The sequence below is a fragment of the Otolemur garnettii genome, unplaced genomic scaffold, assembly GCF_000181295.1.
Source record: "Otolemur garnettii isolate 467f Iridium unplaced genomic scaffold, OtoGar3 scaffold00017, whole genome shotgun sequence".
Lineage (NCBI taxonomy): Eukaryota > Metazoa > Chordata > Mammalia > Primates > Galagidae > Otolemur > Otolemur garnettii.
The window spans coordinates 11840509-11854124 of record NW_003852412.1 but is presented as its reverse complement, the minus strand read 5'-3'; the positions used below and the strand labels follow the sequence as shown (position 1 = coordinate 11854124).

General features: G+C 48.1%; 1 protein-coding gene across 1 annotated transcript; it reads left to right on the top strand.

The window, feature by feature from the left end:
- Positions 1 to 5329: 5329 nt before the first annotated feature.
- On the top strand, positions 5330 to 13361 carry OTP (orthopedia homeobox). The gene is made up of 3 exons (XM_003785931.1): positions 5330 to 5495; positions 6781 to 7190; positions 12831 to 13361. The coding sequence occupies exons 1-3, from the start codon at positions 5459 to 5461 to the stop codon at positions 13359 to 13361; spliced, it is 978 nt and encodes a 325-aa protein (XP_003785979.1). The 5' UTR covers positions 5330 to 5458.
- The last annotated feature ends 255 nt before the right edge of the window (positions 13362 to 13616 follow it).

The window sequence follows — 13616 nt, the reverse complement described above, 5'->3', positions numbered from 1 at the left end:
CCGCGGGTGCCAGTTGTTAGAAGAAAAAGATGGGAGACAAAAATAAGCAAAAGACCGGCCCTTTAGCTCTCGAAAGTCACGCGGGTGGACTGTCTCGTTGTAGTTTGCAAACTTGAATGTGTGGGAAACTGTTTATTGAAGGAAAAAAATGTGTCCAGCTTGTGTATCGCCAAAGGTTTGTGGGAGGGGTAGGAAATCAGACTCTTTGGGGCAGGTTTTCTGCTCCCCTGCAGCGAGGCACGCCCCCGCGGTGTGGGTGAGCAGGCAGGGGACACGCACTGCTCACACAAGCGCGCGTGTCATGCACGCACCGTCCTGCTCCCCGGGCTTAAAAAAGAAAGCCTGAAGTGTGAGTGCTGAGCACTCCCTGGCATTTAGCTCGGAGGTTGGGGGAACCTGGGTCCCGAGGAAGAATTTTTGCTGCCACAGGCTCCCTAGGAGACATCACCCAGACACATCACCCAGACAACCCTGACTAAAGCAGCCCAGAGTCTCTAAGCTTCCAGGCTTGGAAGGTCTGGAAGATGCTCCTTTGGGCTGGGCCCGGGACGGTTTGGCTAGGGGTTGAAGGCATTTTACTCTGCCCTGAGAGACCGGCCCCAAGGCGAACCGACGGCGCTGTCTCAGTGGCGGGACAGGAGCAGTCAGCAGAGACCTCTTTGGCTGTAGCCTCTTTTTCTGGGAACTTCGAGACAGTTCTTTCCACGCAGAGAAGTGTGGAAGCCCCCTTCACCCCTTGGCAGAGACTTGGCCGCCCTCCCAGAGCTCCTTTCTTCCAGTCACTCCATCCTCAAATTTACTCTCCCAAATAAGCCTTGCATTGAGCACGTTCAAAATCTAGAGTGGCCTGAAGTGGACTGCCGGCACCTGCCGGATGGGGGTGGGGCGGTAAGGGTGGGAGCTGGGAGAGCGCGTCGGTTCTCTTGCCTAGAGCAGAATGTGCAAGAATAGTGGTCACCATTGTTCCAAGCACAGTGGACTTGAGAGTTCCTTATTTTCTTCGTATATTTTTGTCCCTGATCCTTTATTCTTTTTTTGCGGTTCTAAGGTAGGCCTAAGGAACACGATCTGATTTGCTGTTGCTTTGGGGTTATTGCATATCTGGAAAAGTAAACAGGAATGCTCAAGTCACTTGATTTGTTTTCTGTAAGCAAATAATACCCAAAAGCATGGCTGTAATTTACCACGAATTAAAATTGATTCTTTTCATCAGGCAAGAAAATAGGAAAATGTGAGATCGTTAATTATTGAGGGAGGCGCTCCTCATTAAAGGGAACAATGTTACAATTCAGCATCTAAGAGCAGGAATGTGAATAATAACGCGCCATATTTCAGCCCACTGTCCGAAGTGAGCAGTTTACAAACAACCCAAGCAGCTGAAAGTTACATTCAATAAACACTCGAGGTTTCTGTAAGTGGAAAAAGCAATTAGGGCTCTGGGCACATTACGCAATTCTTCCCAGAGCGCCCGGTATATATTTTTATTCTGTTTGTTTCTGTCTCTACAAAGGATTCGCAATGAACACAAAAATACAACTCTAGAGAAAATCAGAATTACAGACCTAATCAGCACACATCCATCTTTAAGGTCCTAGCTGCTGCAATCTCCCTCCTCATCCCTCTCCTAATCTAGCCTGTGGGACATTTCTAAGTCTTGGTCCGGAAGGCAACTGCAAAGCAGGAGTAAAGACACCGATTTTGTAGTTGTTGTGCTTGTAATTTACATAATCAGTCATCAAGATTTAGCAAAAAAAAAAAGAAAGAAAGAAAGAAAGAAATCTCCCGGAGAGCTAGCTTCTCTCAAAGCTACAGAGTTCTGTGGCTCAGTCTGGGCGCCCAGGGCGGCGAGAGCCAAGAGCAGGTTCCCTGGTCTGTAAATGCTCTTTGTGGTTCGTTAAAAAAAGGAGAAGGGGGAAAGGGAGAAAGAAAAAAAATGATTTCCCTGTGCATCGCCCCTTGGCAGGCTCTTGTACAAAATTCAATCTCTATTTTTTATGAGAAGTAAACTGTCTAAATAAATTTTATTAGGGGCAACCAATATATTTTCTGGTAGTTCCCTTTGTTCCACTTCTACGTGTGTGTAACAATCTAAAACCTATTTATTGAGGAAAAATCACTGGATCCGTCATAGAAAATCCTTTTACTTTGCTTTGAAGTGATTTCTGAAGACATTCTTGTCATTCCGAAGATTTGGGGGCCATTGCGCTAAAGCCTCGCCTTGTTAGGGACTTCAGTTCCCATGATCATGTGGGAAATGCCTTAAATTATCAACAGCAATGGGCCTGACCGGCACTTTGCTGGCTGCCCCAGGAACGTGGGATGATGACGGGGAATAAAACACTGGTAAATACATCTCAGGCGCTGCCCAGGTGTATTCAGACGTTGGCCAAAACGACCTGCCGAGAGGGAACCGGGCGCCGGGGTGAGCGTATCGCATCCAGACTGCTGTCGTTTTCCTCGCCACGCCTGCTGGCGGCCGGCTCCCGGCTCTGGGCTCTGGGCTCCACTTCCAGCCAGCGCGCTCCCCACCTCGACGCCCCCACACCGCCCTGTCACCCCCTCCCACTCTCACATTTCCCTTTTTGCCCCCCTTTCCTTTCTCTCCCCCCTCCCCAGATACTTATGCTCTGAAGTCTTGGAAGAAATGATTTAGTTTGTTTATACTGCTATAAAAATCAAGACCAATAGAAAAGTCATAAAATGAAGCGGGCTATCAATCACGCCGCAACATTGTTATTCAGCGGTTACTAACAGAGATGGATAATCCTTTGATTTCGTCCCATTGTTATTACTCTGATGTGTCTTCACATTAACTATTACACATTTATTTATCGACCTGAAAGATACAACAAAACAGAATATACGAGCAAGTGCGCGTAGGAGGATGCTGCCCAGCCGGCGCTGTTCCGGGGCGACTGTGGGATGGGGACACTAGCGCGTTTGTGCACACACTTACGCACTCGCTCCCCGCACCCGGCGCCCTTCTCTCCCCAGGTCGCGCTTCTTCTCCCTCCCCCCAGGAGGGGTTGTGGAGCCCAGGCCTAGCGGGCCTCGCCGACCTGCCTACTTGGGAAAGCAGGGTGCGGCTGCCCAGCTTCCTAGTCTCTTCCTCCCCCACTCCTTCGCACCTCCGCCCCTGCATTCTGGTCTGGATACCCCTGCCAGCCCCACCCAGGCGGGCAGAAACCCCCGGGACGTGCGAAGGCAGGTGCGCACGCCTGAGCTCTCGCCGCCGGCCTCCCCCAGCTAAGCGCGCCTGCACCCTAGCTGCTAGAAATTGGGGGTTTGTTTGGAGGAAAAGAAAGCTTTTATTGGAGGGACTCTGGTTTGCTGTAGGTCTTGGAATTTTCCCCCCAGGCAAAGCCCCAAGGGCTCCCAGACATGCTGCCGCTTCCTGGGCTCCATAGAACCTGAATCCTCAGCACCGGCGCCTTAGCACCACGGAGGCCGCGGTGGCAGGAGCTGCAGAGACCGCAGAAGCTGCCCAGGCCCGGAGCTTCCGGGGAAGCGGTCTCCCGCAGAAGGAACCAACACTCGGCGTTCACACGTCTGTGTGCATGTGTGCACGTGTGCACGCGCTCACGTGTGTGTGCACGAGAGGAGGCTAAGCGGCTGCAGGAGGGAAGGAGGAAACAAAACTGCCCCAGAGTTCGCTCTGCCACCTCCTTTGTCTCCTTCTCGGTCCCTGTCATACAGCTGAGGACACATACACCCCCCTTCCCTCCTGAGCGCGCGCGCGCGCGCGCGCGCACACACACACACACGCACACACTCAGACACACACAATTCCTCTCGCATCTGCTCTCAGGCAGCATTTCCAATGTTTTGTGTAAGTCAATTGGACGGCGAACAAAAAAAGCCATTTGCTCGGTATTATTTAAAACAGACTTCATAGGGCCACCCTTTTGTGGAAGCTTTATTTGCACTAAATGAATAATCTTAATTGCATCACACTCGAATTAAAAATCAATGTTAATCAAGTTGAGAGTAGTAAATATCAGTTTTCATTGTGTCTGAGTAGAGGGCATTTTTCTTGTGTTGCAAATAAAAATACAAGTCAAATAACTTTAAAAGGGCATTATGTTCTGCTACAAATACAATTGAAACGGATTGTTTAGGAGCAGATCAGAAATGGTACAGAATTTTGCACTTAATTTCCTCAGTTATCATTTACAATAAGAACCTCTAGGCTTGACAGCCAAGTCTAAACAGTAGTAAATTAGTACAAATTTATACTGATTTTACTCTAATAATCGTAATAAAAGCTTATAGATTTGGCACTAATTACATAAATGCCTAATGATCTTGAAAATTACTCTGGTTAGAAATATATTACTAATCTAAACTTTGTTGTTGGCTGGCTCTGAAAAATCAGAACATTAGAAATGGTTCGCTTCACTTGTGCAAAGCACTTTAAATTGTTCAAGTAGTTTAACATATTCAAGAGGAAAATAAAGAGCATTTAACTTTATTTACAGCCTTAAGTGGAGTTGGGAGCTGGGCTGAACTTAGAAACTTTGACCAAAAGAGTGGGTAGGGGGCCAGGATGCGAGCGTGGTACAGACAGAGGAGCGGAAGCTGGAGGATGCCTGGCCGGAGGATGCAGTGCGCTCGAACCCGCGCTGCACGCTGGTCCCCGAAGCAGACAGCGGGAGCCAGCAGTACTGGGGAAGCGGACTCCTCTTTGCGCTGTAGGCCCGCCGAGGGGTTAGGGCTCTGAAGGCCCTGGGGCCCAGCCAGGGCGCCCGGACCGCAGGCGCAGGCCTGCTGATCGGCGGCAAAGTCTAGTCACGGTCTGGAGGCCGTAGTGTGCCCTCCCGGTGCCCTGGGCTGGCAGGCCAATATAGCAGCAGGCCAGTGTCACCCAGAGCGCGCGGGTGGGGGCGACTCTCGGGTCACGCGAGGGTCATGCCCTGCCCTGGCCCCTGCTCTGGCTCATGCTCTGTGCCTGACCTAGGAAAATCTCAGAGACACAGAGCTGTGCCTTTGAGGGAGCTGAGCAGGACAAGGTGAAGGAAGGGGGTGCCTGGAAAAAATCGCAGGAAAGAACTAACGGAAGCCGGGCTCAGAGCTTAGGGTGAGGCCGAGGCGCCCGCCACCGCTTTAGCTGCTGCTCCGGGCTGGAGCTGCCAGGGCTGCCGCCGCCACCTCCTCCGGGCTGGAGCGGGCGGGCGGGCGGAGTGGGGGACTCTCCGGGCGCTGACATTTGCAGGCTGCCCTCCTGATTGGTCCCCTCGCCGAGCTGCTCACGGGTTCATTCAACTGTTAAGCACCTCCCCGTCTCTCTAAAGGACATTATAATGCAAGAAGCCCCCTTTTTAACCACAAACCGAATTTTCTTTCATTTAGGTGATCTATATATATCTATATCGTATAGCTTATAGCTTATATCTATTTTAAATAACTTAAAGCCGCTAAAATTTGGGGGGGAACAGCTTTCGCCCTGGAGCGGTGCGCGATGCTGTCTCACGCCGACCTCCTGGACGCCAGGCTAGGTGAGTGTGCGCCTCTCGCCCGGGCAGGCAGGAGAAGCCGGGGCAGGAAATTGTCAATTTGTTCCTTATTTTACCTTAATGTGCCCTAAATGGACTAATTTCTTTAAAAGTAATTGTGCTGCATTAAAGTTTAATTTGATTTAACATCGTCTTTTTTAAAAAGTCTATGGAATATGTAGATCCAGAAAGGGAGTTGGGGAATGTTGTTACTGTTTGTTTTTCTTATATTTCTCTTCCCCCTCCCCCTTATTTTTTTGAAAGGCGATCTACCCCGAGATAATTGTTTGGCGGTGTCTTCTCTCTCTCTCTTTTCTCTCTAGTTTGCTTTGATTTGGGATTTCTTCCTCCTTTTTTCCCTCCCTTTCTCTCTTCCCCACTCCCTTTCCCCTTCCTCTTTGTCCAAGTATAGTTGAATTTGTTAAAAATCTGGCATGAAAGAGAAGCTGCTGCCATCGAGGCGGATTTGCTAAGTGTGCTGGTTGAAAAGGAGAAAGACCAAATCCAACCTCACAGGCGTCCCTGCCTTCAGCAAGGGACTCGACATTGCCAGTGGCTGAGAGGAACGCTCCTTTCATGTCTCTATAAAGAAAAGTTGAATTCTCTAAAGTTTGATTCACCGTTTTACGTGGAGTTTACTTGAGTTTCCTTAATGCTCTCTGGGTTGCTGGGCTCTGGGTTTCCGGTTTGGGAATCTTTGGTGATGGATGTGACTCCATTTTCCAAACACTTTCTCTGATTTGAGGGGGAGGCGGAGCTGATTTGGGTTGGTTTCGGGGGGTGGAAAGATTGGAGACTTATTCATCTTCCAAAAGTGAGAGGGAATCGGCTGAGGGCCGGAGGTGGATGAGTCAGGCTGCCTAAGCGCAGGTGGGGCAGCAACGGAAGAATCGGATAATCGTTTTTCTTTTTTTCTCTCCCCTCTCAGACACCGGGGTCCAAAGGTTTACTCTAGGTTTTCAGGGCGCCGGGGTAAGGTTTAGGAGAGGGATTCGGAGGCACGTCTTATTGCTGGAACTGGGGGTGATCTATTGTGGGAGAGAGGAATGTGTGCGCTGCTTACTGCGGCAGCCGCCTGCGGAGAGAGGGAAGGGCCGGGACGTATTACTCCAGCCTGGCAGTCCAAGTCCTGGGGAGCCCAGCTGGGCAGCCCGGGCGTTTCTCCCCTAGGGCCGAGCGTGGGCGCGGAGGGAGCGGAGGATGGGACTGAAGGAACACGGCGCAGGGAAGGCAGTCCCCTCCTCGCCTCGCCGGGAAAGTAGTGACTGCGATCCCCTTTCCTCCTCAGGTATGAAAGATGCCGCCGAGCTTCTGGGCCACCGGGAGGCGGTGAAGTGTAGGCTGGGCGTGGGGGGCTCCGACCCCGGGGGCCATCCGGGGGACCTGGCGCCCAACTCCGACCCCGTGGAGGGAGCCACTCTGCTGCCCGGGGAGGACATCACCACAGTGGGCTCCACTCCGGCCTCGCTGGCGGTCAGCGCGAAGGACCCGGACAAGCAGCCCGGGCCCCAGGGCGGCCCGAACCCCAGCCAAGCCGGCCAGCAGCAGGGCCAGCAGAAGCAGAAGCGCCACCGGACGCGCTTCACGCCAGCACAGCTCAACGAGTTGGAGAGGAGCTTCGCGAAGACTCACTACCCCGACATCTTTATGCGTGAGGAGCTGGCGCTGCGTATCGGGCTGACCGAGTCCCGAGTGCAGGTACGCGGGGCTTGGGCGCCCGGACCGAAAGCGAGGAGGGAGCGGGAGGAATTAGGCAAAGGGCGCGGGGTCTTTCCTTTCCGTGCCCGGATCCTGGGCTGCATTCCCGCCGCCTGTCTGTTCCTGGGTCGAATTATCTCGTTCTCTGCTCGGAAACTGGCCCCCGATCGCAATCCCCCAAGGACACGCAAGGCCCCGTAGCCACATCTCCAAAGAGACTCCTCAAACTCGAAGCCCGGCGTGACTGGGCTCGCGGGTTCGCCTCTTCCTTCCAGAGAAGGCAACCTCCGCGTCTCCCAGGCGGCTCAGCCGAGAGCGCCTTATTGACAAGCATTTCATGACTCCCCTAATGAGTTTGTGTTAAGCATCTGGATAAACGAGGGAATGCAAAAGTTATACAGAAAACACGAGAAAGGAGCAAATAAAGCATTATGAGAGCCTTAAAAAAAAAAAAAGCTACTCCCAGGTTTATCTTAAGTAATACCCTCCCGCCGCTCTCAGGCAGACTATATCCCTAGTTTCCATGTTTGCGAGGAGTTTGAACTTAGGTGGTTTACCAAATGCACTTGGGGTGGCTGGCCAGATTCCTGACAGCCTGTGAACACTGTTTTGTTTTTAGATTCCTCTAAGGAAACTGGGAAAGGTGGAAAGTGGAGATAAAGGCTTTCAGTTGTAGATATCAGATCTAAAGAACCAATATTTAGGACAGGAAAGATTGGCAGGTAGTAGATGAAATTATTGTTGACGCCTTATTCTCCTCCGACCACTCTCCAAGTTGTATGATATATATAATGTAGAAAATCACACCACAACGTTTTTGAAACTTGGGGACGAAAGTATAAGTCCAATAGATCCTAGATTTTTTTCGTGTTTTAAAAGAATGAAAAAACCTATCAAAGACTTCCTGGGAAGACGCCGGGAGGTGAAATGCCAAGAGGTGCGCTGTCCGGGGTCCTGAAAATCTTCCTTTGCTATTTTGCACGTTGGTATTTTCTATCCAATATTGGGGGTGTCAACCTGACTAATCTGTTAAACCGACCCTACCTGTTTTTATAAATTAACTTTAAAGATCTCAGTTACTTTACATTTGATCTAAGAAATAAGCAACGAGGGTGTCCATAATAACATTATTGAATAATGCTGTCTCCATTTGGCATTCTAAAGATAGTCTAAACTGGAAAAATAACACATGCTTCTGTTTTAATAGTCAGTGAGTGAGTGTCATTGGGGACTTTAAATGGTCAAATTAATATAGTAATATTGAGGGCATAATATAATGATTAACATTTTTATTCATTGTAAGTCTGGGTGGTTCTGTTAGCAAACTCTGAAAGGCCTGAACCATTGGCCCTCTAAAATTACACATTGAAGTAAGTAGTGTTAATTGCTTTATACAGATAATATTATTAAATGCTCTTTAAAATTTTTACTTTTCACCTTTTTTAAAAAATCTGAAGTTAAGTTCAAAATTCTACAAAAAATATATAATTTCAATATTTCCATCAATGCTAATGATAATGCTTGTAGGTTCAATCTTGTAAGTTCAAAATTTATAAATTTTCTTTTTGTCACTCAAGAGAAATACTGTCCATTAATTTTTGTTTAAAGGAGTAAAATGCTGTGTCTTAACCTAGACATATTGGTAATTAGTTTAAATTAAAATAAGAACTTAGAATCACAAATAAAATGTAATTGTACAACTGATTTTATGAAAAAAGAAAACGAGGTCTATTAAACTTTATTAGGTCTTCCAAAGGTTAATGACAGTGATTCTTTTAATAGAAAAAGTTGTAATGAAATAAAATATAAACTATGTAATAGAAATAGTTATTTTCAAAAAATACACAAAAGAATATGGAAGAAGAAGGAGATAAAGTACTTTAATTGTTCTAGCATAATCTTCAACCAAAGATAATAGCTTGAGGCTGCTGATAGAAACAATTTAATAGAATAGCAATTTCAATATTTTTAAAAATAATATTCCATAGTTTAAAAAGTAATCAGATCAACATAACCTTCTTAATTAACTTTTCAAAATGATTAACATGATGTAATGTAATACAAAAATAATTTATGGAAAATGTATTTACTTCACAATTCACTGTACCATTGCTCCTTGACCAAATTCAAATTAAATAGTAATTGGTTTATGTTCTTATATGATGAGTACTTCATAGTTTTCTTTATAGTTAACAGATTGCCACACATTCTTTCCAGTATGTGGGCCACTGCGCTGATTAAAAATTATCTAAATATTTAATTCGTTGCAATGGTATGTTTTTAGAGATGCTTTTTTATTCTAGACTAAATTATACTTATTACACTTCTTTTCTAATCCCTATCTGGTATACAGCATACTTTTAAGAATTTATTAAAACACCCCTACTCACATGAAGGCCAATTCCATTCTGATCTTGCTCCCCTTTTCTGGCTAGTGTAATAAAACCATTCTTTTTATAGCATGCCATTATTAGAAACCAATTTCAGAATTATTTATAACCTAGAATGGCTTATTAAGCAGCAATGCGAGAATCATGCAAATTACGCGATCAAATGCAATATAATAAGCATAATCATTAGTCTCTAGCACGGATTAATTAACTTTCAATATTTTATTTACATAAAAACCAAATCAGTGAAATAACTTCTGCACAGTCAGGCTTGCCTTTCAATATTTTATACGAACAAAAATAATGTGCTGTAATTCCATTGACCGTGTCCCCCAGAATGGCCCTGTCACCTGCCACATCTTAATAGGGGGACAAGCTGAGAGTATTTTCTAGTTTTCTAATGGAATGAGAAATTGCATTTTCTTCCTCTCCCAGCACTATTAAAGTGTAATGAATTCGGCCCAGAGTTCACGGCTGGCTGATCGAAATGAACCTGAGATCTAGGCTTTAATACAGCTCCCCAGATTTCCTCCCAAATCTTCACATTAATCATTTGCTGGATTCCAATGAGATCTTCATAAAGCGTTTGCTCCAAGGGGGGAAAAAGTAATATTCTCTCTTCCCCCCCCTCTCTATTTCTGAGCCATTTATAGCTGGGGAATTAAACGGGCTATATATTTTAAAATACATTTACAGTATGTCTATATTACTGTAACAGCAGATATCATGAAAGTGGATTTTTAGATTCCAACCTCCATTAGATTCTCACTGTTGTATTAAGCATTTTCTGAGAAGAGCTGCATTTCAACTGAGTACAAAGTTGGCCTGTGGCTGCGGTTAATATATTTCCTGGAGTTGTCATCTGTGCGTTCTGAAAATCTCCCTTAGGTTTTGCCTGCATTTTAATCCGTCATGCTCTAGTTTTCAAGTGGAAACATTCACATTTAAAAAACATATGCATCATAGCTTGGAACGGAGGTGCTCAGATCCCATGCAGATTTTTTTTTCCTAATCCCAGTAAGCCATGAAACATAAAAAAATTTGTAGCCATCATTTGACTACTAACCCTCAAACATAATTGAGCACGATTTTTCCATTATTCCTATAATATTTAGTTCTATAACAGCTGTTCTTTTCCACCTGTGCTTTAGCAGATACTAGATCCAGAAACCTTTCTGGCAGTCATGTTTTCTATTGAAATTCTACTGGGCATTGCATCGCCCTCTCCACTTTTCCTTTCTCTGCTTCTCTCTCCCCTTTCCTCCCCTCACAGCTCTCTGGCAAACCACCAAACATTTCAGGATTCACTGAATGGTGTTAGGAACTGTCTTGACTTTATAAGATACATTTCAAAATATACCCAGAGCAGTATGTAAGGTGTGCGAACACAGATGCCATCCCACCTACTTTTCCCCAGTCCAGTGCTGGATAGGTGCTGCAAAGAGACTGTGGCTGAATATCTCCTCCATGCGCCTTCCTTTCCTCCGGAGAGTTGCTCTCCACCAAGGCCACTAACAGCTCAATCCGGTTGCATTGATCCCATCCACCATCAAGGGCTCTGCTGCCTCATTAATCCACTTTGCCACCAGCTCAGGGGCTGCAGCTGGAAAGGCATTATAGTATCCAATCGCCAACACTGGGGTATACAACAATCTGGGAAATGGGGTAGAAATCAGAGGAAAATAAAGTTGTGGATGTTGGTGGGCATGTATGGTAGGAAGGCCTGGGCTGGCCAAAGCTCAGTGACAATTCTACATTGCAAGGCTGTTCACATTGGTTATTGCAGAGTGTGTCTTCACTGGCATAGATGTGAACATATCACTGTGCATGACTGGTTTACCAAGAACAAGGGCAGGTATGTCCATACTCCCAATAATATAGCTTGCAGAGTAAGCAGTAATAGGTTAGATTAAGGGATGAATAATCTTTTGGCCACGAATATGATGGTTGAATTGTGTTGTCCAAATATTAGGAGGAAACTCAATCAATACATTTAGGCTTGGTAAACCTTCAGTTGACTAGTCCTATTTTAAGCTGCAAGTCTGCCTAGTAGTCATGTTGATAAATTATTGGTTTTTTCTTAAGGTAAAATTCAAATTGGGGAGATGGGAATTTATCTTGGTCTGGCAGCTTACATGTTATTGTTCGGGCAGAACTCTTCCTGTGATAGTGAATTTGACATTCCTAAGCAACTTTGTCTGACAGGGCCTAAAATTCTTGGGCCATTGTTAAGAAAGAAAGAGTAAGAGGGTTATTTTTATTTTGGGGTATAGTTTATCAAACACATCTCCCTGAAAAAGACACCTGGATTTGTCTAAGCCAAATTAAATATGATTGATACATAGTGTGAGTTTTAAACTTGACCTCCTTTAACTCATATTAGTCAGAAAATTTTCTTCATTTACATATTAAACGAGTAGGGTGACTTGATGGACTTGGAAGGCTTACTACTTGGGATCCTTAGTTCGGTTCTTGGAAAAAAAAAAAAAAGAAGTATTGAAAGCTCTGGGGCTCTGGTCTCCAGTAGCAATTCCCAGCACACAGGTATAGCCCAGGCAAAGATACCCTTAGAGTGGCTTAAGAATGAGGCCCCTGCTTGTGCCAGCAGCACAAGCGCTAGGGGAGGAATCAGAAGTCACAGAGGCGACCCAAAGAACACTGTGGCTGAATGGCATTCACTTTCCCACACGGATCACTATATTAACCTCTCCGCTCTGTCAACCGTGGCTATAGGGATTTTCCTTTGTCTTTTGATTTTGAAACTGACTATGCCATCCACGGCCCGTCATCAATTTCCAAATTTCCAGCGTTTCTGAAAATTCTATACCCCATCAGCGAGATGAGGCACGCCATTAAGCCACACGGGTACACATGTTTATCTTCATTTGTGCACCTGTGGGTCGAGCCTTGACACATGCCTGCCAGCCTGCAGTGCACAGGATGTGCAGAGGCGTGGTGAACACCGCAGACGGTAGCATATTTGCACTCTGCGTAAACGCTCCATGGCACGAATACTCAGGAGCGCGAAATTTCGCGAGTGGGTGAAGGAGGCGCCCGTTGCGCATGGTGGAGAACCAGGGGCCCTGGCTGGGTGCGGGGGCGTGTCAAGCCGATGGATGGCATTTCACTGGTTCGGCCTGGGGCAGAGTGGCCGCATCTACCGCGGCTTTCCGGTGCCCATGCTCGCGCCCCTCCTGGCCGCTAGGCTCGCTAACGGCGCCCTGTCTGTCTCCCGTCCTGCCTGCTCCAGGTCTGGTTCCAGAACCGGCGCGCCAAGTGGAAGAAGCGCAAGAAGACCACCAACGTATTCCGGGCGCCCGGCACGCTGCTGCCCACGCCAGGCCTGCCTCAGTTCCCGTCAGCTGCTGCCGCCGCCGCCGCCGCCATGGGCGACAGCCTGTGCTCTTTCCATGCCAACGACACCCGCTGGGCGGCGGCCGCCATGCCGGGCGTGTCTCAGCTGCCGCTGCCGCCAGCGCTGGGCAGGCAGCAGGCCATGGCGCAGTCTCTGTCCCAGTGCAGCCTGGCGGCGGGGCCGCCGCCCAACTCCATGGGCCTGTCCAACAGCCTGGCGGGCTCCAACGGCGCGGGGCTGCAGTCGCACCTCTATCAACCCGCCTTCCCCGGCATGGTGCCCGCCTCCCTCCCCGGCCCCAGCAACGTCTCCGGCTCGCCCCAGCTCTGCAGCTCCCCGGACAGCAGCGACGTGTGGCGGGGTACAAGCATCGCCTCCCTCCGCCGCAAGGCGCTAGAGCACACAGTCTCCATGAGCTTCACTTAATGCAGCCGCGTCCCGGCCCGCTCCGCCCCCAGCGCCGCCCCCGGGGCCGCCCCGAAGCCCTTCCGGCGCGCGCCCGGACCCCTGCTCTCGGCCCCGGCCCCGGCCCCCGCACGGCGCCCAGCCCAGTCGCGCCCGGGCCTCTGCCCGGTCTCGTTTGGTCCTTGCCTGTCTCCACTTGCTCGGGCTCACCCCAAGCCCCAGCCTGCGAGGCCTCCCCTGCACCTGATTTCGTTCGCCCACGGTCCCTCCCGTCCC